The sequence below is a fragment of the Acartia tonsa genome, chromosome 4, assembly GCF_053477335.1.
Source record: "Acartia tonsa isolate MP-2025a chromosome 4, ASM5347733v1, whole genome shotgun sequence".
Lineage (NCBI taxonomy): Eukaryota > Metazoa > Arthropoda > Copepoda > Calanoida > Acartiidae > Acartia > Acartia tonsa.
This window is the reverse complement of record NC_137263.1, coordinates 5,581,148-5,607,472: the sequence shown is the minus strand read 5'-3', so window position 1 is coordinate 5,607,472 and position 26,325 is coordinate 5,581,148. Positions and strand designations below refer to the sequence as shown.

The 26,325-nt window shown below is 32.8% G+C and overlaps 1 protein-coding gene across 2 annotated transcripts in view; it reads left to right on the top strand.

Moving 5' to 3' along the window:
* Positions 1-225: 225 nt before the first annotated feature.
* Positions 226-26,325, top strand: part of LOC145315788 (uncharacterized) — a 58,631-nt gene continuing 32,531 nt past the window's right edge. For both annotated transcript variants that reach the window (XM_080155872.1, XM_080155871.1), the window contains exons 1-2: positions 226-535; positions 21,898-24,370. In XM_080155872.1, coding sequence (XP_080011998.1) covers positions 515-535; positions 21,898-24,370 — 2,494 coding nt within the window. In that variant the 5' untranslated portion in view covers positions 226-514. The remainder of the gene's footprint in view (positions 536-21,897; positions 24,371-26,325) is intronic.

Here is a 26,325-nt window from a genome sequence, read left to right as displayed (position 1 = left end):
CATGTCCAATAAGGTTACCAGCAACAACAATAACAACAGCACTGCGCCACTTCCACTACAACCACCACCACTACCACCAACACGCCTCACACCCGTACTACCCCCTTCTCCTCAAGAACCTCCGACGAGCTCCGCCTGTGTGCGTGTGTGTTCGTGTTATGTGTGAGGGTGTGTATGTGAGAGTGTGAGTTCTAAGACGTTTAATATGTGATTCTAGCGACAGCCATATGGTAGCTGCTTCAGTTTTGGTGTGCACATTCAAGGGAGACGTTAGGTCACCCTGAAAAAAACATTATTATAATCCAAAGAAGCCTGTAGCTCAAACATAGAATTGAGAGTAGCGGCATTAGTTTTATAACACGCGCACTGTCTTCATCTCTTACCAAAAGCTTTTTATTAAATTAAAAAGCTTGGAAAGTGGACAGATTAAAATTATTATATTGTATATATTGGTGACAGAAATGGAACTCAAGTGGTTTTTGTGATTTTTTGGTTGTTTCTTGTTTATAGTTGGATGAAAATCAGATCTAAAATGGTAAGCGTTTTAAAACTATATCAGTAAAATTGTTTAAGAATGTTATACATATAGTTTGCTTTTTAAAATCTAGAATAATATTTCTTTAATGCATGAACCTGAACTTATATTAATTAAAAGTTATCTTGCATTTCACAAACTTGACCTAATACAAAGTTTTTTTTCCCTGGAATATCGAAAAATCGACTTTCTTAACTTTATTATGAAAATTTTAACATGCTGTTCCAAATACATATCTTATAACGAGTACAAGGCATGGATAAGGATCTAACTTAACCAGATAATTAAACCATTTATATAGCCTTATCCAGAGAGGAGCATTATGTTATAAATAGGTTTTTATAGTCCAACAACATTTATTAATATAATTGACCTTGTTTATCTTTTATAATTAAGACCATATTAATGTTTCTTTGAATATCTTATATTGTTGGTTTTTGGTTGAGTTTATTTTAGTTTGCGCCCAGAGCAAATCAAATTTTAAAGGATGATTTATATAATTACTAATTTTATACTTTTCATAGCTTCCTTGATGCCCCCTGTTGATTATGAGAAAAAAAACTTCATCTTCTTGTCTTTTTTATTAATTTTTAAACAGAGATTAACAATTAAATAAGGTTTTATGGAAATAAGAAGGCTTTTGAATTGACTTTTTTTCTATGACTTGAACTTATAGATTAACAATTTTAATTTTAATGGCGATTAAAATAATTTAACTTAAAGTAATAATAAAGAAAAGAAACAGTAATACGGTAAGACAGAAGTAATAATGATGATTAATATAGTAAAAGACATTTTTATATTTTTTTGCGATAGATCACAAAAAAAAATTTTAGCTGGAAAGCTAATCCAGTGTTTTGTAATTAAAATTTGAAAATCAATTTTAAGTTACTATCAGAGATATGAAATACTTTAGTTATGAAGTAGATTCACTACAAAAAAAAAAAAAAAATCTTTATTTTTGTGGGCCCTTGTGTAGATATTTGAAGGGGCTCTGCAGGGCAGGGCATGAATTATATTTTAACCCAAAAATGGTCCACTTTAACTCTATCAAGTATGATATTTCAATATATTTATATGTATACACACAGTGTTCCATCATATCTGCCACTTTTAGTTTTATTGTCCAGCTTTTTTTAAGGTCTTCTTTATTTCAATTTATCTAAGTATTAGATGCAACCCATATTCATATAATCTCAAGTATCTAGTTTAAATATGCTAGTCATAATTTTAACTAAATATGCTCATTGTTCCTCTTCGTTTTTTCGAAATACCCCCCCCCCCCCCCCCCACACCCAAGTAAATGACCTAATAATTCCTGAACTATTAGGTATATTTTGATTATTAATCTGGCGTTAATGCGAAATCGCTGTAACACCAATATCCGCTATATCTACATATATATAAAAATTTTAGATATATAGATAGATATTTCTACAAAATTCAATTTGGATTTTAAAATTGCGAGAAATTTCATGCGAGAATTGGCAAGTTTGTTTTAGTATATTTACATGGGAGATATTTTAAATTCATATGTAACAATTGTTCTAAATATGAGATGCCTTGCAGCGATTGGGTATTTCAAATATATATTCTGTTCATTCTAATAATTGTTTATTCAAGTTAGGTTCAATATATATGTACCAGCCCTTTTCTGCTAGGGGCTCTGTTTTCAATGGGGTACGAAAGAAGAACATTAAAATCTGTAGACTTCACTCTAAAATTAAACAGCCTAAAACCATCTTAAGCTTCAAACAAACGAATGATATAAAACAGCATATTTTTACCTTTCTATTATATGATTTATTTTGGATGGTAAATTTATGACATGACACTCTCATGGCTTATCTGTTTATTACAGGAAGGATGAATAATCAATTTAAGAAAAAACTATTTCGCCTTTATTGAATGTAAATTTATTGAGACAAAATAAACTTACTTGTAGTTTATGAAAAGGTACTAATAAAGAAATTATTCGAAATGATATGATTTATTAGCAGTAAATTACGGATCAATTTTAAATATGTGTAATTTATTACATTAATCATATCAATTTCATTTATAAATATTTCTATTTATATTAGCAAAAATTTATTGTCCTTCGGCCCAATTTTCATTTATTCTTTTTTAATATATTTACAAGTTTCATAAATAATATAGAATAATACTAGCTATTTATAGGGTATGGCATTAAAACAGCTTACTGGTGGTTGCGATATTAAAATTGTTATTTTTAAATGGGAAAATTTGGCGCAATAAAGGGAGAGGTAAGTTTCTGGTAAAATCCGTAAAGGTGTGTGTTTTAAGGCTTAAAAATAGTAGTAGAACGATAATATTCACTAAATATGTGTATTTCTTATAGAAAAGAACTATAGACAATTTTTTTTTGAAATAACATAAATTTTTACCGTTCTACTACTGTTTTTAACTTATAACACATAACCTTTACGGATTTTACCAGAAAACTACCTCTCCCTTTCTTCATATGTATTTTCCCATGTCCATGATTGTACCATTCCAAACTAGTTGATCCTTACCCAAAGGCCAAGTTTAGAGGCCTTTTCCTTTATTCTTGACTAGCGGCTACGCCCCTAGAGGCCTCTAGGGGCACTTGAGGAGGGGAGAGTCAAATTTAATAACCCAATTTCTTATTTTAGATTTTAAAATAAAAAGTAAAAAAAAATTGGGGTGGGGGAGTTTTCATTTTTGGAGGGGGTTGGGGGTGTCCTACCCCCCAAGAAAAAGTTGAAAAGTTTGAATACTACTAGTTAGGCGCCAACCAATCACAACTCAATGAGTCAAACGAATAAGACTACGTGGTTATAAAACATTAGGAGCCAGTGTAATTTACATTCCAATTTCTCATTCCTCCCTGCAGGTTTACTGAATTTATCTAGAATTTGTACAATAATTTTTAAAAGCGAAGCTTTTCTATAATTAGGGTCGGTCCGTCCGTACGTCCGTCCGTACGTCCGTAACGGATAGCTTTTTTCGTTAATTTAGGCATGTTAGAATTGTCCTATCGATTTCAAATTTTGTATGGTGATTCCTTTAATAGTTAGGTACGATTTAGAAAGCGTAGCAACTCTATAATCATCACCAAAATGTCCGTACGTCCATTTTAAACATGTTGATTTTTTTACTTTTTTAACAACAAATTTTTAAGTGATCTAATCATCCGATTGATCTGATTTTTGGTATATTGATTCCTAGGACAACAAAGTATAATGTAATAAGCGAAGCAACTCTATAATCAAGTCCTAAAAATGTAAGTATGTCCATAAACATTATCCTAAATCAAGCAGTTTTTCAACAAATTTACTTACAATTATGCTTTGACTCTTATACATTTATATTATGATTATTCAGTTCTGACACTATACAATTGTTAATGTCCGTTTGTCCTACCGTTTCACTGCTTCGCTTTTATGGATGTTGTCATCCTTGTTTTTTTATATTTAAACCTCTATCTTACCTATCAGCTTTACGGCAGCTTTACTTCTTATACTTCTTTATTAACAAGAATTTCATGGATTTGATGTTATGAAATTATTTAAATGCATATATTTATATGTACATAAAATAAATTTGAGATTATTTAACATTATTTAACAATAAAATATGATATTTGTATCCCTAAATTTAGCATGAAACCTGTTACATTTATGCATTGTAAAATTATCCCAGATTTTCATTCCGTCTAAAACGAAATTATGAAAGCATAAGTATAATAGCTATTGCTTATTTACAACAACTTTGAACGTCCTATAGAAATCCAACTATTTCATTAACGACTTTTGTCCTTACATTCAGCATATTTTTTTTAAAATTCTTGTTTCTTTTATTCTTCCTTCGTTATATTTTCGTTAGAGGAGCTAATTTACCTGGTATTGATGGTAACATTAAGCATGACTAATACAACCCTATGATGGTATCCAGTAAGGACGTCCAAGGAAGGAGGGGTATGATGGGTGTCCCCGCCCCCCAAACAAAATAAAAAAAACTTGGACGGCCTTGACACCCACTGGACAATATTTTGATATTGACATGTTATTGTGGTTGTATGAGTGAGCATGAATGTTTGAGTATATATTTTTTCTTCAGACAAAATCCCCCTCCCACAATTCACACATTAATGCTCTTCCTGACCAAAATACATGGAAATATATGTTATACCCTGAAAAGTCTATTTCTCTGAATTATATTAATATTTTAGTATTCGTTCAAACCAACATCCCTGGTATGGTTTTCTTCAACGTACTGACGGACGGACCGACCCTAATTATAGAAAAGCTTCGCTTTTAATAAAAATTTTCAACAAAAGTTTGTCAAATTACATCTTTACCTTTTTTTTCATTTTTTATCTGATGATAACTGTTGTTATACAAAACGGCTCCGAATCCAATTCATTTTAGCTACATAAGAACCAGTTCTGAGCAATGCTGAAAAATCATGTATCGTATAGTATCAATTAAAAAAATTTTCCATAAAAAAAGAACAGTTCACAGCGAATAATAAAATAAACAATCATAGAATTATTTTAAGTTTTGTTGACCCAGGCTTTCGGCCTCTCAGCCCCAGTATAATTTAAATAAATACTAAATTTTTTTATGTTATTATCCGCGGAAAACTGTATACAATACAATGCTATTAATAATTATTGAAAAAATGGTACGGACACCAATATTGTTACCTATTTCCCAGGCTGGTTGGAAATATAATATTTTTATTATCCATAAGGAAAAAGGATAAGAGGATGAATACTCACCCCTTCTTCATGGTAAAATACTACTTCCCCATCCCTAAATTTAGAAGCAGACGAAAATCAAAAGCCGCCCAGGGCTTTTTGTAAGTCAATCATAAATAATAATGTGAATAAAAAGAAAAGCGATATTTAGCAAACAGCCGTGGTCGGTCAGATTCAGCTGAATGTTCATTATGAAAAAAATTTCCTCCTTTTTAGAAATAGAAGGATTCATCTTTCATGAACAAATTTTTTTAAATAAAAATAAAATTCTATGTAATTTTTAATCAAAACATTAAAACGAAAATATCTAATCTAATATTCTTGCCCTAAATATGGAAATAGTAAAAAGAAAAAAAAAATTTTTTTTAATAATTTTTAATCCTCCCATTTGAAAAGTAGTGGAATAGCAATAAATTTTAGCGCGGCTACAGCGCTGAGTAGGCCTCTAGGCCCACTGCCTGTTTTCGTCTTCTAGTTGCTTCGATTCCTTTCTTTTATTTTTTTTCTCTATGTTATTATCAAACATTTTCAAATCAGACAGATCCAATAAGACTTATGTATTAATGTAAAGTCCAGTTATACCACAAAACTGGCTTATCTTATTTTTATATACGAAATATTGTCTGATTTATCTCAACTCACGGATTGCAAGCATAACCTAACCTTTGAAAACGTTATACTGTAACTTATATAATTTTTAATTAAACCTTTCTTAACCATCAATAATAGTTATTTATCGCATCGTATTATAAACAGCTTTCCCCGGATATAAAAAAATGATTGTACATTTTTATATTCGTAGAAAACTGGATAATCTACGATTAACTACTATACATAATTTTTCAGTATGGCTGAGAACCGGTTTTAATCCAATGGAAATATAAGTACTTTGCCAAAATAATTAGTAGCCTTAAAAATTCTTTTTTTGAGAATATTCTCTTATATATGAGCATCTTCTCTATATCTAACATTTTTGTCCTTCGGTTGGTCCTGACATTCATTGTGTCATGATAGAAATTTGAATATTATGGAGGGGGGGGGGGGGAGTTGTAAACTAATTACATGGCGTCAATATTACATGCATTTCTGTTATTTCTTGTCAAGTTTCCCCTGACATAATTGCATCTATATACGCTCTTCTTTTAACATGAGTATAAACTGTGCTTCTTATGGATTGATAATGCCAGCCCTTAGTTGAAATGTACAAATTTTATTTTATTTTTACTTTTATGTGTGTCAAAACAGCCGTCTTTACAATTATGGACCATTAAACGTTTGGTCCAACAATGGTTGATTGTGTTAAAAATGATAATTATTAATTATTGTTACAACCACAATGTTAAATTTTTTTGGAAAGATAAGTCAAATGTTTTTAGTTTATCATTAAAACTCGTTCAAAAGTTCCATAATAATTATATTATTTACTAACAGTAAACTATGATACATTTAGAAAATGAATAAATATTAGCAGGGACGGCCAAGAGGGGGGGGGGGGGACCAGTAGGTATATTTCCTGAAGAGTAGAGCCCAATCGGTTCAGTAGTTACTAAGATCTTAAGTTTCAGACGACAGACAGACATCGTACTACTCTGTATCATAGACTAGCGGCTTCGCCCCTAGCTTCTAGGGGCGTTGCCCCAAGAGGTGATCAAAAATAAATCAAGGCGAAATTCGTAAAAGGACCAGGGAAATCTTCAGCAAAAAAAAGGACCAAGGAAATCTTCTGCAAAAAAATGGGGGGGGGGGGGAATAGCCTAAAACCACCACGGGACCAGTAGGTATCTACCGTAAAGAGGAGATCTTCTTATCTGTGATGCAGCCTATATTTCTACTGAAAATACATTACATGGAAAAAAAATCTAGCGAGAATTATAATATAGAGTGTGAGGGTGGTGAAAGGATAATTTATTAGGAAATTCATAACTAGGTTAGGGACACAGCCAAGTTAGGAAAAATTGTAAAAAAAATAAATGTCTTATTGTAGAAGATATTAATAATTATCTATCTGGTATTTTTCAATCTTAATAATGTCTTTGTATCACATGGTGAGAAAAAATGCTTTAAACACTGTATGAAAATATTTATTTCTGTTTAAAAAAAATACAGTTTAAGTATTGTGAAGATATTTTTTCAAAATTTAAATTTGGATAAAGATTTTGCAGATGATTTGCTTAAAGCATTCCTTAAGTCTTCTAAAATTTCCATTTATTTCTTTTTTTTTGCATTTTTTGTCGTCAATTTTACAATAATAAAGCTTTGTTAAGTCTGAAAAAGTAAATCATTACCTCTGATTTTGTCAGATATTTCGTTAACTTTAAACATAAATTTTAACTATTGAAATGTAGATTTTTAAATTAAAATAAAGTTTTATGAGAGAAATAAAAAATGTAAACTTTTTGTTCGCTCACCAATCAATTAAAAATTTCATAATCGCAACAATCTTGAACTTCAAAACGTTAAATATTTATTCAATTGTTTAGCAAATTTCGCAAAAAAATGTTTACGAAACTTGTCTAACACATTGAGATAATTTGAATGCATTATAGTGTTTAAGTCAATACAACACCAATTTTCTTTAATAATGAAGGTCTTAAAAAAATGGTTGTACATATTTCATAAGATTATGCTATACTGCTTGTGCGAGCAAAGAATGTATTTTTTCTGTGCAAAGAATTGCTTCACTGCAAAAATGAAGAATTTACTCGCATATGTGTTGAGTTGATTCTGCCATATTGAACATATAAGCGACACTTAACAGAGGAATAGTTAGTTCATTTCATTTTACAACTTCAAATTTTGCGCCAATTTGGACTTGAACCCCAAAAAACTGCATAGATTAAGTACAAAAACTATATAAGCAGAGAAAAAGGCAATCCTATATTATAAAGTATTTAGTAAGAATGTTTTTGTCCGTCTGTTAAGATCTCGTTAACAAATGAACCGCTAGTGATCTCAATTTTAGGGAAGCTTCACATACAAATATCTCTGTATGGTTTAATGCCATTTTATTTTTTGAATGTAAGTCTTTGGAGGGTTTAGGCTATTATTCTGTACCATTCGATTACAGATTCCATATATAAGATTCCATATAAGTACATTTTTTGAGGTGTTCGAATGGTTATAAAACATATAAGATAAATTGGTATTATCCCCCCCCCCCCCCCTCGACAGCGAACTATGAACTCTGGCCGCAGCGCAGGCTCCCCAGCCTGCCTAGCCGCAGCGCTCGACCCCCTTGCCTGCCTAGCCGCAGCGCTCGGCCCCCTTAAAAAAAAAATTTCTAAGAGGATAACGCCGATAAATTGACTGGAAAATTTGTCGCCAATTTAGGTAGTAACATGGACCTCATTTATTTATTTATTGAACAGTTTTTCATCCACTAGGAGGGGGGGAAGGGGGTGGAGGGGTGGTATCGTTATTTTTTTCAGTTGCGATTGGTTGGGATAAATTTTTAACGAGAGCCGCATTTCAAGGGAGCGGCTGACATATCCCCCCGCAATAAAATAACCTGAATCCTTTATAGACCTATTTTATGATTTGCATATTAAACCTTCTTTTTTTAAATTTAACTATTCTACACAGTCCCTCAAATGAACAGCAACAAGAGACTAGGGGCGAAGCAATTTTTTATACAAAAGACAAAAGGTAAAATGAAAGTTTGCGGAGTTTAAGTTGAGAAAAGAGAAAATGTAATAGTTACTTCAAGATACTTAGCAAATTAAACTTCAAAAGTTCAAAGTCTACCATTTAGAGTATTCTAACATTTATCATTTATGTAATTGGAATATAAAATAAGTGGATATTGTGACAAGGGAATAATTGTCGTCCATTAAGCTTGCTGATATAGTCCTCAGATATTGGTCAATGTGTTCCTACATGGTCAAGAGAGGGGATAAGGTAAAGTCACAAAGGGGTGAGGCGGATGGGGGTTTCGTTATATTAGCCAGCTAGGAGAAACATTAAGGTATGCGAGAATCTCATACAATATCCCCGTATTCTATATCCATTTATATATATATATATATATATTATTGTTATTGTTATATAACCACTGTAAGTACTTTATTTTCTTCATTAACATCTTATTCATAATATAACAAGGATGACAACATCCATAAAATCGAAGCACTGAAAGGGTAGGACAAACGGACATTAACACTTGTATAGTATCTGAACTGAAAAATCGGAACATAAATGTATAAATGTCGAATCAAAATTGTAGGTAAATTTGTTGAAAAACTGCTTAAAAACAGGATAATGTTTATGGACATACTTACATTTTTGGACTTGATTATAGAGTTGCTTCGCTTATAATATTGTTCTTTGTTGTCCCAGGAATCAAATGGGTAAATAAAATGAATTCATAACGATATTAACAGCATTAGATTTTTTAAAATGTCAAATTTATTTATGAGGCAGGTTTTAGTTATTTTGTCGTGGTAGGTTACCCCTTCTCCTCCTGGATATACGGTTGTTAAATGTAAATACCCCCCCCCCACCCACTCACAATTAATTTTTTCCCAATTTCAATTTCATGAAACCGGGTTTTCACTCCTTCGGCGGTTTAATCAACAGCTAATAGTATCGTCCAACAAATCCTTCATTATTTTCATGAACCAAAGTTTCTTAATTTTTGCAATGCTTAATTAATGTTCTTGAGTTTCAAATTGACATAATTAATTTATGAGGTTATTCAGAAAGTAAAGTTTTGGTGTCTAAACTGGATTATTTGGATTGGATAGTTCAAAGGACGTATATGTACCAACGGAATACAAACTTTTCAAACTAGACTTATACAATTACACTTCTTAATTAGGTTTAGGTCTTAATTTGATAACATTAATAACAACATTATAAGCGGTGATGCCCTTGGGTTCTCTAGACGATCACTTGAAATCGTAAGAGAATCCCGCCCCAATGAGATAGTTAAATAGGTAATTTGATCCTTCAAAATCTCAGAACTGTTTCGATATATAATTTTGCTCCACTTTTCTGATAAGGGATTTTGTCAATATTAATTCAAATTGTTTTTCAATGGCCTAAACAATGAAATATTTTTCTATTAAAGGCTAACAGTTGAAACCTATGAAAAGAACAAAACTACTATCAATTCCATATGTTGTTTAATTTTTGATAGCACAGCTTCTCTTTAATTAGGATATACCCGTTTTTACAACCGTCTGTCATGGTGGACACCTATTAAATATAAGTTTAAGTTAAAATTTTTGTTTGTTGACAAACATAAGTTGATATATATTGAATTAGTTAATATAAATATCATATTGAGAAAATCTTAAAACTCCTGCCCAAAATTGGTTTTCTAAATCAGTGTTACATCTAAAAAGATTTTTTTATGAAAATTGTTGGTACATTGTTTTTTTTTCAGTGCTACATATGGATGGTGTGTTTAAAATCAATGATACAATATCTTGATGGGGGGTCTTTGTTTGCTACAACATTAATAAGCTTAATTATTCTAATATATTATCTACAATCTTTTCTTTAAATCAAGAAGGTTTTTTTTATTTAAGACAACTGTTAAAACATATAAATTGTTATTTTTTATGAGGGGGAGGAGGTGAAAGATTTATATAAGCATTGGTTTTGACCATTTTTTTACAGGGAAGATTTGAATTCAGAAAGTTTTAATTTATTCAGAAACTTATTAAAGACATCCAATAATACGGCTAGTTAAAAAAAGTGTAAATGAAGAAACCCATACAAATTACACCTTGACTCCTATTATTGAAAGTTAATTTTTATTATATGATAATTGATATTTTTCTATTTAAGGACAATACTTTACAGTTGAAAACGCATTTGAAAATCTGTCATTATTGGCTGTGCCTCGGGTGTGTTTTATTAAAGCAGTTTTAGCTTGACCCTATGAATTGGTATTTAACATAATTACATCTCTGGTTAAGTCTCTTAAGATAATCATTAAGTTGATTAAATCCCAATAAGTCTTTTTGTACCTTGTTAAAGGTTATTAAACTTTCGCGTATTTTAAAAATTGCACATTACCATTCTAAAATATAAAATAACTGTCAGATCATTTTTAACACACTCACCCCCCCCCCCCCTCCAATCAACCCTCCACACACACACGGACACGTGAGAAGCATTTAAAAATGCGTTAATTGACAATGGCTAATATAATTCTTTAATTTGTGTTTGATAGGGTTTCATAGGCGTTGCTACATGGAACATTAGCGGTTCTTTATTAAATTAATCTGTGTTTCATATTATGTGTGTGTGTGTTTGTGTGTGTGTGTGTGTGTGTGTGTGTTTGTGTGTGACAATTGAAGTTTATGGTTTTGTTCTTATATTGTTTCTCATGGTGCTGCTATTTAAATTAAACTTTGTAATAATTATCTATAGTTTATTTTCAAAGCAAAATAAAAAATTCTTAAAATTGATAATCAAATAATTATTGATTATTGATAATCACATAATAGTAATTGAATTCAAAATTGATAAAACTACATGTAACCTGTTCTACAGAAGTGTGCTGAAGGGGGGAGTATCAAACCCCAATACCCGCGATCGTGGCTCAACACGTAGCGTATCCGCTCGTCGCCGGGGAGGTGAGAGATTCGAAATCGGGCCGACACCGCGTCATAACTAAAGACGTTAAAAATGGTTCCTACCGCTGCTATGTCAGGTGCGCGACATAAATAGTAAGAGTATGGGGAATGCCTTGGCCCATTAACTGGCGCAACTCACTACCATGCACAGTTATGACTTCTCAGAAAAAGGTCTTGCAATCAGAGGGTTGGTTGTCTGATGGATGTTACTTAACCCAATATCCTTAAAGTGTTAAAGTATCGCATCCCATTACAAGTGGATGATGCTCTGGATTCTCTAGATGATCACTTAAATCGAAGGAGAATCCCGCCCTTACGAGGTAATGGTAAATAATCAAACCCCCTGGTAAAATTAAGGGGGTGAATACACCTCCTTTAGTATCTAACTCCAGTCCCCCTTGCCCCTCCCTACATTTTTAATAATATATCTTATAAATGGTCAAGACCCTCTGATACAACCCCCATAAAAGATTAATTTTAGTTTTGTTTTCCCCGTAGAACCTGAGGACAACAGAACTGATAATCATTATTTATTTTTTTATTCGTTAAAATTGTCTATAATACGATACGATACATGATTTTTCAGTATGGCCCAGAACAGGTTCGTCGCCATACAGGAATAATTATTTAAATACTTCGGACGTCGCATCATAAGTTTATTGTTTAGACAAATAAAAATATAATGTAGTTGTGCTATTAAAAAGTACATAAGATATAAAGATTTTCTTATTAAAAATCATTGAGATGTAAATCTGTTGTACTTTAAACTTTTTAGATTGGAACAAATATTTACATTTTCTTGGAATTAATCCATAAATTGAATACAGGGATAGGTAATAAGAAGAAAAAAATAATTTACAACAGAAAGAAATATAGAATTAATCAGCCATAACAACACTTTGATTGCACGATACTTATCCAGTATTTGCTAGTTCCTAAGAATCTAATTGATCATGTTGCGTTCATTTGTAGACCAAACATTTCCCTCCAGGGATCCTAAGGGATTGACTCAAGGGGCGTGGTGACGCTTCGGGTACAAGTCATCTCCACGTCACCTTTGAACATACTTTGCATTTTAAATTGCAATGTAACGCTCTCAATCGCCTAGGGTATCAACATCCATCCGACAACTAATCCTTTGATCGCACGACCTTTGTCTGAGAAGTTCTAACTGTGCATGGTAATAAGTTGCGCCTGTTTTGGGCCAAGGCATTCCCCCTTTCTATAACTATTTATGTCGCGCATCTGACATATCAGCAGTAGGAACCCTTTTAACGTCTTTAGTTATGACGCGATGTCGGACCGAGATTTGAACCTATCACCTTCCCGACGACGAGCAGATGCGCTGTATGTTGAGCCACTGTCGCGGGTTTAAGGGATAAGACGACGGATGCCAAATTGATGTAGGGCCCCATTTACGATGGACTGAATTATCCGTTTAATAAAAAACAAGGATGACAACATCCATAAAAGCGAAGCACTGAAACGGTAGGACAAACGGACATTAACACTTGTATAGTATCTGAACTGAAAAATCGGAACATAAATGTATAAATGTCGAATCAAAATTGTAGGTAAATTTGTTGAAAAACTGCATAAAACAGGATAATGTTTATGGACATACTTACATTTTTGGACTTGATTATAGAGTTGCTTCGCTTATAATATTGTTCTTTGTTGTCCCAGGAATCAATATACCAAAAATCAGATCAAACGGATAATTAAAACACTTGAAAATTTGTTGTTAAAAAAGTAGGAAAATCAACATGTTTAAAATGGACGTACGGACATTCTGGTAATGATTATAGAGTTGCTACGCTTTCTAAATCGTACCCAACTACTACAGGAATCATCATGCAAAGTTTGAAATCGATAGGACAATTCTAACATGCCTAAATTAACGAATAAAAGCTATCTATCTCGGACGGACGGACGGACGGACGGACGGACGGACCTACCCTAATTATAGAAAAGCTTCGCTTTTAAAAAATGTTGGCGGAGAAGTTTGAATTGTGAAACCTTGGGAACCTGTATAACTTACAGTCCCCTATCTTCTTGCTTGTATCTAAGAAAATTTTCAAACACTTTTGAAAAGACTTTTACATTCTTCTTTTTTCACTTTGTTCAGTCAATTATACCATTATCTATCAATTAATCAATACTTGATAAATTAATCGTTGCTCTGTAAGCTAAAAAAATTTAAAATTTTATAACAAAGATCAATTGCTAAATACATAATTAATAAAAACTAATATTTTACTTTATTTTATGGAACATTGATAGGCGAAGGAGAGATAAATTCTAAATAAACAAGGATAACAACATCCATAAAAGCGAAGTACCGAAACGGTAGGACAAACGGACATTAACAATTGTATAGTATCTGAACTGAAAAATCGGAACATAAATGTATAAATGTCGAATCAAAATTGTAGGTAAATTTGTTGAAAAACTGCTTAAAACAGGATAATGTTTATGGACATACTTACATTTTTGGACTTGATTATAGAGTTGCTTCGCTTATAATATTGTTCTTTGTTCCAGGAATCAATATACCAAAAATCAGATCAAACGGATAATTAAAACACTTGAAAATTTGTTGTTAAAAAAGTAAAAAAATCAACATGTTTAAAATGGACTTACGGACATTCTGGTAATGATTATAGAGTTGCTACGCTTTCTAAATTGTACCCAACTACTACAGGAATCATCATGCAAAGTTTGAAATCGATAGGACAATTCTAACATGCCTAAATTAACGAATAAAAGCTATCTATCTCGGACGGACCGACCCTAATTATAGAAAAGCCTCGCTTTTAATAAAGCAATATTTTGACTTTCTGTCTTAAAAACAGGAGAGAAATAATCAACGTTACACTTTGATACCCTCTTCAGTACGACATATTGACCAACGGACCATGTGAGGTCAGCAAAAAATAATTTGAACAATTTATTGAAAATATTCGGCTTCTTGCAAAGCTGAAGTGTATAATTATATTTTTCTTTGATTAAGAAATGATTTTAACTAAGGTAGCAATGGTTATATTTTTGAGTTACCTTTGTCTGTCTGTTTGTCTGTCAGTCTCAATTTATACCATCAGTCTCTCTGTTTGGAGCAAAAGATTTGATTAATTAGGTAAAACTTTTCAAAGAAGTTTTGTATATGTTCTTATAGCCAGGTTTTAGGATTAGGGTTTCCACAGGGGCTACAGGCGGTGAGCCTATGAGATATATAAACAATAATTGTTAGATTCTCATTATCTTATTAATATAGATAAATATTATATATATATATATATATGTGTTTATGATTATCCCATAGTTAGAATCAATATAATTTATATAATTATATTCCAGTTAAGTGCTTGTGGTATTTAGACAGGGATTAGGAAGGGGGGGGGGTGTGGTGAAAAACTAAAATCAACCAATGTACACCTTTTTAGACATTAAACCTTTTTAAATGAATATCTTTAAAATTCAGAGATATCATATTATAGATGGACGGATATTTTGAACAGTATTTTATGATACAGATTTTCTGTTTCTTTGCCTCAGGGTCGAAGCCCTAAAAGGGTATTAAGAAAATATATATTTTGGCAACTAAATCCACTTCTTCAATAATCAATTTGGTGGGGTAAGATGCAAATTTTCCCCCTGGAATATAGCTTAAAACCATAATATAACCAGCATGTATTATATACCTTAATGATTAGCAAAACCCAGTTAAGGACGGACAGACAGACATTGTTCTACTTTGTATCATAGAACTAATTACAAAACCATTAGCACCGTCCGAAATAATCGTCTGGAGTAGATTTGTCATCATTTTTATAATACAAAATCATTTATCTCTCTGGCTAGCTATAACTGTTCGCTAAATTATGATTAGCGCTATTTTTACACTTTTTTACTTAAATTACCTTTTGCAATAATAAATTGTTCCATTTTTAAAAACAAATACCTTAAATTAACTTAATGTAAATGTTTAGATTGTTTTTTTTTTAAATAAGTTGTCTCTAAACATTAAAGATGTCATTTGAACTCATTTCATAATATCTATATAATTTTATCAACGTCATGAATATTACTTAATATAAAAAGAACAATTAATCATTAAATATTTAATTGCTTAAATTACGTTTGATTGGAAGAAAAACAATAACGATCACATCCCAAGAACATAAAAAAAAACAAGATAATACATTTGTAAAATATGCTTATTAGTTAGAGGAATCTTCACCAACCTAATCTAAGAATATCATTTCCACACGAACAGTCAAAGTTGGTTATAAAGCAGCTAATATTCTAAAAATAAGAATATAAAAATTAACCAGTGGCTGCGCCCCTAGCATTTAGGGGCTTTGTATTTAAAGGGGTAAGAAAAGGCAGAAAAATAGTCTAAATAAAACATGACTAAAGCTAAAAAATAAAATAGCCTTAAACCAACCATGAAAATATGTTAAGCTTCCCTAAAATGAAGAATGCAATCGGAACAGCAGTTACTAAACTCTTAAGCTATAGACAAAGAGCCTTACTTCTTTATATGATACTAGCGGCTGAGAGAAATATCTTAAATGTTGAGATGCTTCGCGTCACACTAAACGTATCAGTAACTTTAAAGTAAATATAATTCAAGAAGTAAATATCTAAAAAATTTAATATTTTATTGACCCGGTCCCGCCATCTTTACCTACATAGATAAGTTTTGCAATAAAGGATTTAAAAGAGATCTTCTTTAACTTTTATACATACAATATTTTATATTTCTCCCCGGGGGAGGGGGGATTCAACAAAAAGGAGAGGGAGGAAAGTTAGAAACCCAGGTCCAAAATTGAATTGAATGTTAAGGTTTTTTAACCCTTATTTTTTAATAAAAAAACTTTAATGTTAATTTACTACAAAAAAAACCAAAACTGGAGTTTAATCACGATTATATCTACATATATGGAACTGTTTTAAAGTTTAAACCTAAACTTTTTTGACATATATGATATGGGTGCTTCAGGTTTTTATTTGTGACACAGTATTTAATAAAAATTCAGAAAAAAATAAAAGATAAAGTAAACAGCGTAAAAAGTGAAAGATAAAAGGTACAAAAACCATTCTCTACTAAGAGAGATAAAAAGGTACTAGAAGAAGTAGATGTATGTATGTATGTGTATATCATAGAAAAGTTTTAGCAAGTACATTTCTTTAAACAAGAGTAGTTGGATGCATGTGTGTCTTGTACAGGGAGGGAGGGGACATGCAAATGGTATCCACATTTCCAAAGTTTGATAAAAAATGTTTTCTCAAAAAACTTTGGGCACTTTGAGAGAGAGAGAGAGAGAGAGAGAGAGAGAGAGAGAGAGAGAGAGAGAGAGAGAGAGAGAGAGAGAGAGAGAGAGAGAGAGAGAGAGGAGCGTATTGAAAAATATCTAATAACTGCTTAGCTATGAACTAAAAAAAATAAAAATAAAAGTTATTGGAGACTAGAGAAATGGAAATAAAAAGAGAGATATAATATATAAAAACAGGAAAATCACTGGATAGTCTATATTAAAATGAAAGTAAAATAATTTCTGTCTGTCTTTGTGTGCTGAAGGTGAATCATACCCTATCGTAAAAAATAGTTTTTCTTTAGATGCATCATCCTATATCCCTGATCATTTTTCATTGAAGATAGTGATTTATCTTAAGAATTAATTAATTGCGATATTTCTGTAGAGGGTTTATTAAATTGTTTTGGATAGAACGGATAGAACAATTGATCATTATCAAACAAGGATGACAACATCCATAAAAGCGAAGCTCTGAAATGGAAGGACAAACGAACATTAACACTTGTAGATTGTCAGAACTGAATGAGCAGAATATTAAATGCACCAGTACAAACAATATTGTAAGAAAATTTGTTGTAAAACTGCATAAATAGATGATACTGTTTAAGGATATACTTACATTTTTGTTGCTTGTTTACAGAGATGCTTCGCTTATAACATTGTACCTTGTTGGAAAAGGAATCAGTTTTCAAAAAATCAGAAGAATCAGATAATTTTAACATACAAAAATTTGTTGTCAAAAAAGTTAAAAATCGATATGTTTCAAATGGACGTACGGACATTTTGGTATTAATTATAGAGTTGCTACGCTTTCTAAATTGTACCTAACTACTACAGGAATCATCATGCAAAGTTAGGAATCGATAGGACAATTCTAATCTGTTTCAATTAACGAAAAAAGCTAACTGTGACGGACGGACGGACGGACCAACCCTAATTATAGAAAAGCTTCGCTTTTAAAATTTATAACTTTGTGTAAATTTCAGATTTTGATTGCAAGTTTAAATCAATAGGGGAAGTTGTGTTTTAAACAGGGGAACAATTTTTGAAGATTTCAATACATCTAAATCATATGTTGTTTGTGTCTTTAGCTTTAAGTAAACACTTTCATTTATTTCACAACCAGTTAAGCTGTGTTTTAAAACTAGATCATGTAACTTTTATGTACGTTTCTATGTACAACATCTTTGGAACCATTAAAGATATAATTTTCTTTGAGAAAAAGAACCGGTTTTATTCCGCTTGAAAAGAAACGGATGCAAGCTGATAATAAGACTATTTTAGAAAAAAATGTTTAGGTTAAATGCTTAAAATAAAATTTTTGCATAGATGAAAATATTTGCTTTTATTGTTAAAATGTTTGAAAACCAACATTGTATGGAGCAAGGTCAGGGTATGGTCAAATAACAACAAAACTTAGCACACAAACATATATATCATATATATATGTGAATATAATAGAAATAATTAATTATCAAAAGTGGATACTTTTATAATGGTCTTTGCGCCTGTAACGGATAGCTAATTTACAAGTATTTAGCATTTGTAATATTCTTGTCAATTTTAAAGCTTTTGTGAAGATTTCTGTAACAGTAAGGAATAATCTAATTCAATCATTTAAGGGGGGGGGGGGTAAAAGAAATAATATACCACCTAAATTGGTTTTAAAATTTATTAAATATTAACCTCCCCAATCCCCTTCCCAGAATTTGGAATTACAGAGTAAATAAACAATCTCACACACAATAAAATTATGAGTTTTATAAGTTCTAAGTTTATATGTACCCATATGAGTGAGGGAGGAGGAGAATTATAGAGATGCAATGCATCTAATAAAAAAATTTAAAAATAAACGCTTGGGACGGGTCTGCTTCTATTTGACCATTGACTTTTTTATTGAGCAAAATTAAAAGATTTCATATATTACCGTGTATTACCGTTTACAAAAACTTGTTTGGAAAATTTGAAAGTTTAATGCTTGTAGACTTTATTTTTTTTGTTTTACATAATCTTTATCAGAATCTGAGAATTCTATAACTTGCAAGTAAATTACATAGGTACATTCTGAAAAAAACCCGAGATTTTGAAATATTATGGTTTACAATATTCGGAATAATTATTGCAGCAATATATTAAAGGATTTAAAAATTTTGTTTTGCCAGACCGTAAAATGTTTTAAATTACAAAATTTGTAATATATGAAAAGCATCACTTTATGTTACATTTTTTATCCTGAAGAAAAAACTTCACAAAATATGTTTAAATTTTGCGAGTCATTGGTAGAATTTTTTTGCAGGTACTACCAATAAATCAATAAAAATTATAATTTTACCAAATACCTTATTTTTAGCATTCGGCCCATCGGGGTTTTAATCTTATAAGTTTTACTTTAATATCTGTCTATAATATGATGTAATAGATAACTATATAAACTAGAAATTCGTATTTTTTTAACTTAACTTCCTCTATTCTAAAGAAATACAGACCTATACTAATCATAGAGTAGCTGCGGCATAGACAATAAGAGATATAAGTTTTCCGGAATTGTAATGTAGGGAGTAGATTTGAAATCTGCATCAAATTTTAAGGATTTTTTATAAAATTCGTTTTTTGTATAATTCTTTATCTAAAAGCGGAAATACAAATTAAGTTAATTAATTTTGGCATCTGTGATTGGTAGATTTAAAAAATCTGCGCTCTGATTGGATGTCGTACATCATTCAACCAATTAGAGCGCAGGTAGTTTAAAATCCACCTATCCTATTGGTCAAAATTAATTAACTTAAAATGTATTTTCGCTTTTAGATAAAGAATTTTACAAAAAACGAATTTTATAAAAAATCCTTAAAATTTGATGCAGATTTCAAATCTACTCCCTACATTAAAATTCCGGAAAACTTATATCTCTTAATAGACAAGGTGCACTTCACACATATGGCCACTAAAATGGTTTCATAAATAACAATTTTTATATCAAATTAATGAAAATTTTACATTTTGTTAAGATTTAATACCTCTCAAAATATATGAAGCACTAGGATGTATGTTAGTCTATGTGTAATGTGTATACATATAGAAGCAGAAACTTACATCATTGGAATTTGTCTGCATGGTATAAAGTATTACTTTAGTCGTTAATTTTAACAGTTGAAGGATTAATGATTCTTAGGACGATTAGAAATAATGTTTAATATTAAATGAGTTTTTACTTTGACTATATCATTTTTTAAGCTTCGCTTTTTTTAAGTTGGCATCCTTGTTGATTTATATAAAAATTGTTTATTAAACTAGTCCTCAAAGTTTATGATAACGGTTTCTTATTCGCTGACTTAACAACTTTGGGGAATTTGTGAATCTTGATAAGTTGGATCATTAAGTTGAGTGTTCAAACGTTTCAACCACAAATTTTAATCTTCTGAAGGGGTAATTTTGTGTATCATCATTGGGGATGTACATTAATTTTTCGGCCAATGCCTTATCCCTTTAGATCCCTGATTTTGATTTCAATTGATCTATTAATTTTGTTCACCATTGAATAAACTTCTCTACTTTTCAATGTTTGAAATTTAGTCTAATTTTACGCTCATAACCTAAATATTAAATTTTAATTCAGATTTCATTTTTATGGCAATTACAAGCCATCAAATTGAACAGTATTTATTTTACAATGAAATATAATCGTTAAAGTAATTTAGGAGTAAGTGTAAGGATTTTTTCACCAATTTCTGTTTTCAAGACAAAAGTTAACAAATTACAACATGGTTGGACAGACGTTAGGATGTACAGTCAGACCCTAATTAAAGAGTAGCTAATTTAATGTGTAATATATACTTTTATTGCAATTTTATATTTTAACTAGTGTTTACAGAGAGAAGATACCCTTGCCAACTTTATGTATTATATTTATCGCAGATTCACTATAGTTAGGGTATGTCTATTGTCTGTATAAGAAATTTGGAGTACAATTTAAAGGCTTTAAACATTATAAACTATTTGTTTTGGCGCTAGTGTTAAGTGAGACTAACCACAAAGAAACACAGCCTAAATAATTGAAAATATTTCTGTCACTTAAACATCTCATTTTTATCAGTCAATTTTGTTGTAAAAAAGCTTTTTTGGTCTTCTTTCATAATTCAAAATTCACTATTTTTGCTATAAACGCTTTTGCAATTGATGCTGTGGACCATATTGTTCTTGTAAATTATTTGTTTAAACAGCCAACATAAAATAATTATAATTAAGTAAACAGTTCAATGATAGAAGAAATATAGTTGCGTGGGAACTTTTTTTTAACTTGGACTTTTTGCCAAGTAGGCTTATGAAATAATTAATGCTTCTTTTATTATGCTTTTAAATTAAAGTTATGGCATTTAGGTTTGGCATTTCCAGTTTTACTTAGTTCCCGTTCATATTATTGAAGAAATATAGTTTGTTTGAAATGGACGGAAATTTTTTCTTAAATGAAGAAAAAGACTATTTTGCTTCCAACTAAAATAAAAGTTTCTTAAAAGTTAAAACTCCGAATACTTTTTCATAAATTTACACTAATATAAATAAAAAGAATTACTTTGAGAAATAATGGAAGAAAAATTTTCATAAGATGAGATATTCCTATCTGGTCAGATTCTGGTCGTTTTATATTTTTGTCTGAATTAGATTATATTATTTTACTTTAATTTTTATTAATATATTTTTTTCTCTTTTCAGAATTACAAGATTTGTGTGTTGCTGTTGTTAATTGGAGCAGGCTGGAGCGAAGCCTCTCTATTCTCAGACCTCCTACAGCTGTCCGGTGTGTACAAAGAGGGAGACAGACGACCAAGCCCAAGTGTCTCCAACTCTGCAGCCTCTGTTTCACTATCAAATGAAAAGCTAGTGGATGAAGCAGAAGAGAAGGCAAGTGATGACAATGCTGTCGTATTTATTGATATTATATCAGACAGATCTGACTCTGTTGCTTCTAATATAGTTCCCTATCCATCACCCGAGGTACTGGGATTCCCACAAATAGAATCATTTGCCACCAATTTTCAAAAGAGCATTGAGTGGAGAAATAGAAAGAAGAGATCAGCTGATGCTAAAGCTGACGCAAAGGCTGAAGCTGATGCTAATGCAGATGCTAGTGCTGAAGCTGACGCAGATGCTGAAGCTGACGCTGAATCTAAAGCCGAGGCTGATGCAGACAGTAAAGCAGGAGCTTCACTGTTGCCAGGACATAATCCCCACCATATGATTCACCATGCACCTCAAGTTTTACCTCATCCTGGTCAATTACCACCAGCTCCAGGTGTTTCAGCTGCTCATCTACCATTATTCCCTCCTCTAGACCAGCCTCTGCATATTGATGAACATGGACACATCCACATGATGCCACAGTCTCACCTCCCACCCCCACCACCTCCCGCTCACCATGCTTCCCTCGGACTTCCTACTCCTGTACCTCATGGAGGCCATCATGTGACCATCTCTACTCCAACTCATCATGTCAGCCATGGTGTCCTTGATCATGGAACCCATCATGCTGTACATAAAGAGCATCACCAAGTGCACGGTCATGAGACACACGCTGCCCTACACCATCCTGTACACCATGCCCCTGTGCACCATCCAGCTCCTGTCCACCAACATGTGCCAGTTCACCATGAGCCTGTTGTTGTTGCGAAAGTTGTGAGTCACAAACCATCTGGCTATCCCAAGCCTGCTTATGGAGGATCCCTTGAAGAAATTTTCGGGGTTGGATCAAGATACCACGAACCTGAGCCAGCTTATCATGCTCCAGAGCCAGCCTACCACGCCCCAGAACCGGCTTATCATGCCCCAGAGCCTGCTTACCATGCCCCTGAACCAGCTTATCATGCCCCAGAACCGGCTTACCATGCCCCTGAGCCCGCCTATCATGCTCCAAGCAAACCTTACACCCCAGACTATAGCCATCCTACTGGTGACTATGTATCTCCATACGCTAAAATGAAAGGACATCCCTTTAGTCTTGAGCATGTATTCGGCATTGAGATGCCGCTGTACTACCAAAGCAAATACCCTCACATGTCTCACATGCTGCACCATCACGCGCAAGGCCATGATCCTGTGCCTGTGTATGTACCTAAGCCTGACTATGACCATCCAGTATCCGGCTACCCCAAGCCTAAGCATGGAGCCTCTCTGGAGGAAATATTTGGTGTTGCAACCAAGTATGGAGCTCCAAAGCCCGCCTACCACGCCCCTGAACCAGCTTATCATGCACCAGAACCTAAAAAGGAATACATTCTTCCAGAAGTGAAGCCTGCATATCATGCTCCTGAACCCGCCTATCATGCACCAGAGCCCGCCTACCACGCCCCAGAGCCAGCTTACCACGCCCCTGAGCCAGCTTACCATGCCCCTGAGCCAGCTTACCATGCACCAAAGCCAGCTTACCACGCACCAGAGCCAGCCTACCACGCCCCTGAGCCTGCTTATCATGCTCCAGAACCCGATTATCATTACATGATGTTAATGCAACCTCCTGTTAAGCACTACATTGCTCCAAAGAAGCCATCCTACAAGGCACCTAAATCTGGCTATGGCTATGAGGCTCCACATAAAGGTGGATCCCTTGAGGAGATATTTGGTCTCGGCCATCATGGACCATCCTACGCTGCACCAACCCCAGCCTATGCTCCTCCTGTCCCAGCATATCATGCCCCTAAACCATCCTACAGCCCACCCAAGCTAGACTATCTGGTCCCTAAGCCAGCCTATGAAGCACCTAAACCTGCCTACCACCCAGAGCCTGCATATGCTCCTCCCAAACCCTCCTATACGCCCAAGTCTGGTTATGGGTATGCTCCCCCTAACGATGGAGGCTCTCTGGAAGATGTTTTTGGAATAGTAAAGGCCCTGCCTGATAGACTATACGCTACTCCCCGACCTGACTACCATCCAACCACATACAAGCCTAAGATGCCAGACTATTTGCACAAAGGAGATCCCGGATATGTACTCCACTATTTACCATATGAGGATTACAAGCCCCACCATCCTGAGAGCATAGCCCACGGTCCCCCCGTGCCCCATGCTCCCGGGGCCGCCCATATACTTGTACCTGGAACCCATGTGCTGCCAGAGCTGAGAATGCCGCATCCGCCACACATCAAGTCTCTCCACCACGGGGCCAGGTCAAAACGTTCTCCTGTTCCAGGTAGGACAATGTTTTAATTTGTTTTCAATCCTTAAATATTTCAAAATAGCTTTTAGTTATAGCTTTAGTTTTTTAGTGTCCTACTAACACATGACCGTTTGTAAATATTAATCTAATTCATATTAAACCAATTTTTATCAATTAGAATCGTGACCAAAATGAGAAATTATTTTCCATCTGTATGATTGAATTATAGTGTATGACTTGCCAAGTATTTAGAAATACTTATGTTTTATTCCTCACCCCCACGACCAGCATGATGTTGATTGAATTATTGCACGTTTTACCACACCATTCTTTACTCACACTCCTTATCCACTTGCCTTGTATTTCCTATCCTAATATAATATCTCCTTATTGTGAATTTAAACCTGCCAAAAATAATGAAAGAAGATGCTCACCAAGAAATGTCACCTGCTCCTCCTTCTCCTTCTTTAATCCTCATCCTTATTCTCCTTATTCAAATATTCCTTTGAGAAAAAAATTTAGTTTTACAAATTCTATTAAAGCTTTTTATGCTGGGCGTTATATATTTAGCCATGGAAAAGGATGACCTGATTAAAGAGATTAAGCAGAGAGAGGAGGAGCTTGACAGAGAAAAATTGCTCCGTCAGATTCAACTGAAGGAGAATGAGTTGCAAAGGCTGTTGTCAGGTATTGATCAGAAGGAGTTTCTGGTGCCTGGCAACGGAATATGGAAGATCCAGTCTCAGAAGCTGGATGGCAAGTCTATCCCCAAGGCTGAGTGGATTGTTCCGCAGATGAGTCCTGATTTTAGGTATACAATCTCAGTTTGCGTATGGGTGGGGAGGGGGGGGGGAGTCTCCGTCCTTGCGGGGCTTTTCTTTTTTTTTACAGTTAGAGAAGCTCGGGTTCCTTTATAATGATGAAGGGATATTGCCTTTTTATTTAATTATCATTTAATAGCTTGCATGATTAATTTCATAGTAAATTAATTGTTTTCTTTCAAATTAAAATAAAATAATAAAATATTGTGAAATAATGAGAAATGTTAGCAGTAAGGTTGATACTGCACGAATGGAGCTATCCGGCCCCAAATCTGCACAAATTTCACTGACAACAGAAAATGATGTTGAGAATGTGGCCATCACAACAAATCCAACTCCTCAGGGACACACCAATATAAAATGATAATAATAATTTTAATTAGTAGGATTCTGCTAAAACAATTTATACTTTTTAAACATTTCTATCTATTTACAATAAGAAAAGGGAAATTTAATTAATATTTGACTAAAAAGTCATTTACACGATTTCTAACTTTAAAAAAATGATGAACACAACCAGACGAACACAGTAATAGTGTCTGACTGATTATGACGTAACAAAAAAAATTAGCCAATGAGAGGCCACTATAAATTTTACCATTGGTCAATAGCGGCCTCTCATTGGCTAATTTTTTTTTTGTTACTTCATAATCAGTCAGACACTATTACTGTGTTCCAACCAGACGTGTGCCTCTAGGGTAAAAAGGAAAGGCAAGGTTACCCATTTGCTTATGGGATAAAATTTTCTTCTTTTTCATTGATAACTGTGTAATGTTCCTATATTTAAACTTAAAAAAAAAAATTTTATTGTAAACTTAAACTTGATTATAACCCTCTTACATATTTTTTTTATAATAAAAAAAAAAACATTTACGCCAATCAACAGTTTGCAAATATTTCCCAAAAATGTGCTATAATATTTTTAAATTCTTTGAAAATTCAAAAATGATTATTAAGCTGGGTAATTTGAATTATTTGTTGGTTAAAATTATATTGTTTATTATTTTGTAAATGTTGAGGACTGGCAAACAAACAAAGATCTGAGAAAACTGATTCAAACTTTCTCTCTCACAGATTTTAGGTAATTGTATACATTTCAATCATTTCCTTACTATTAATGGTATTGAGCTATTTTCTGAGGGATATAGATTTGTATAATCAGGGCTC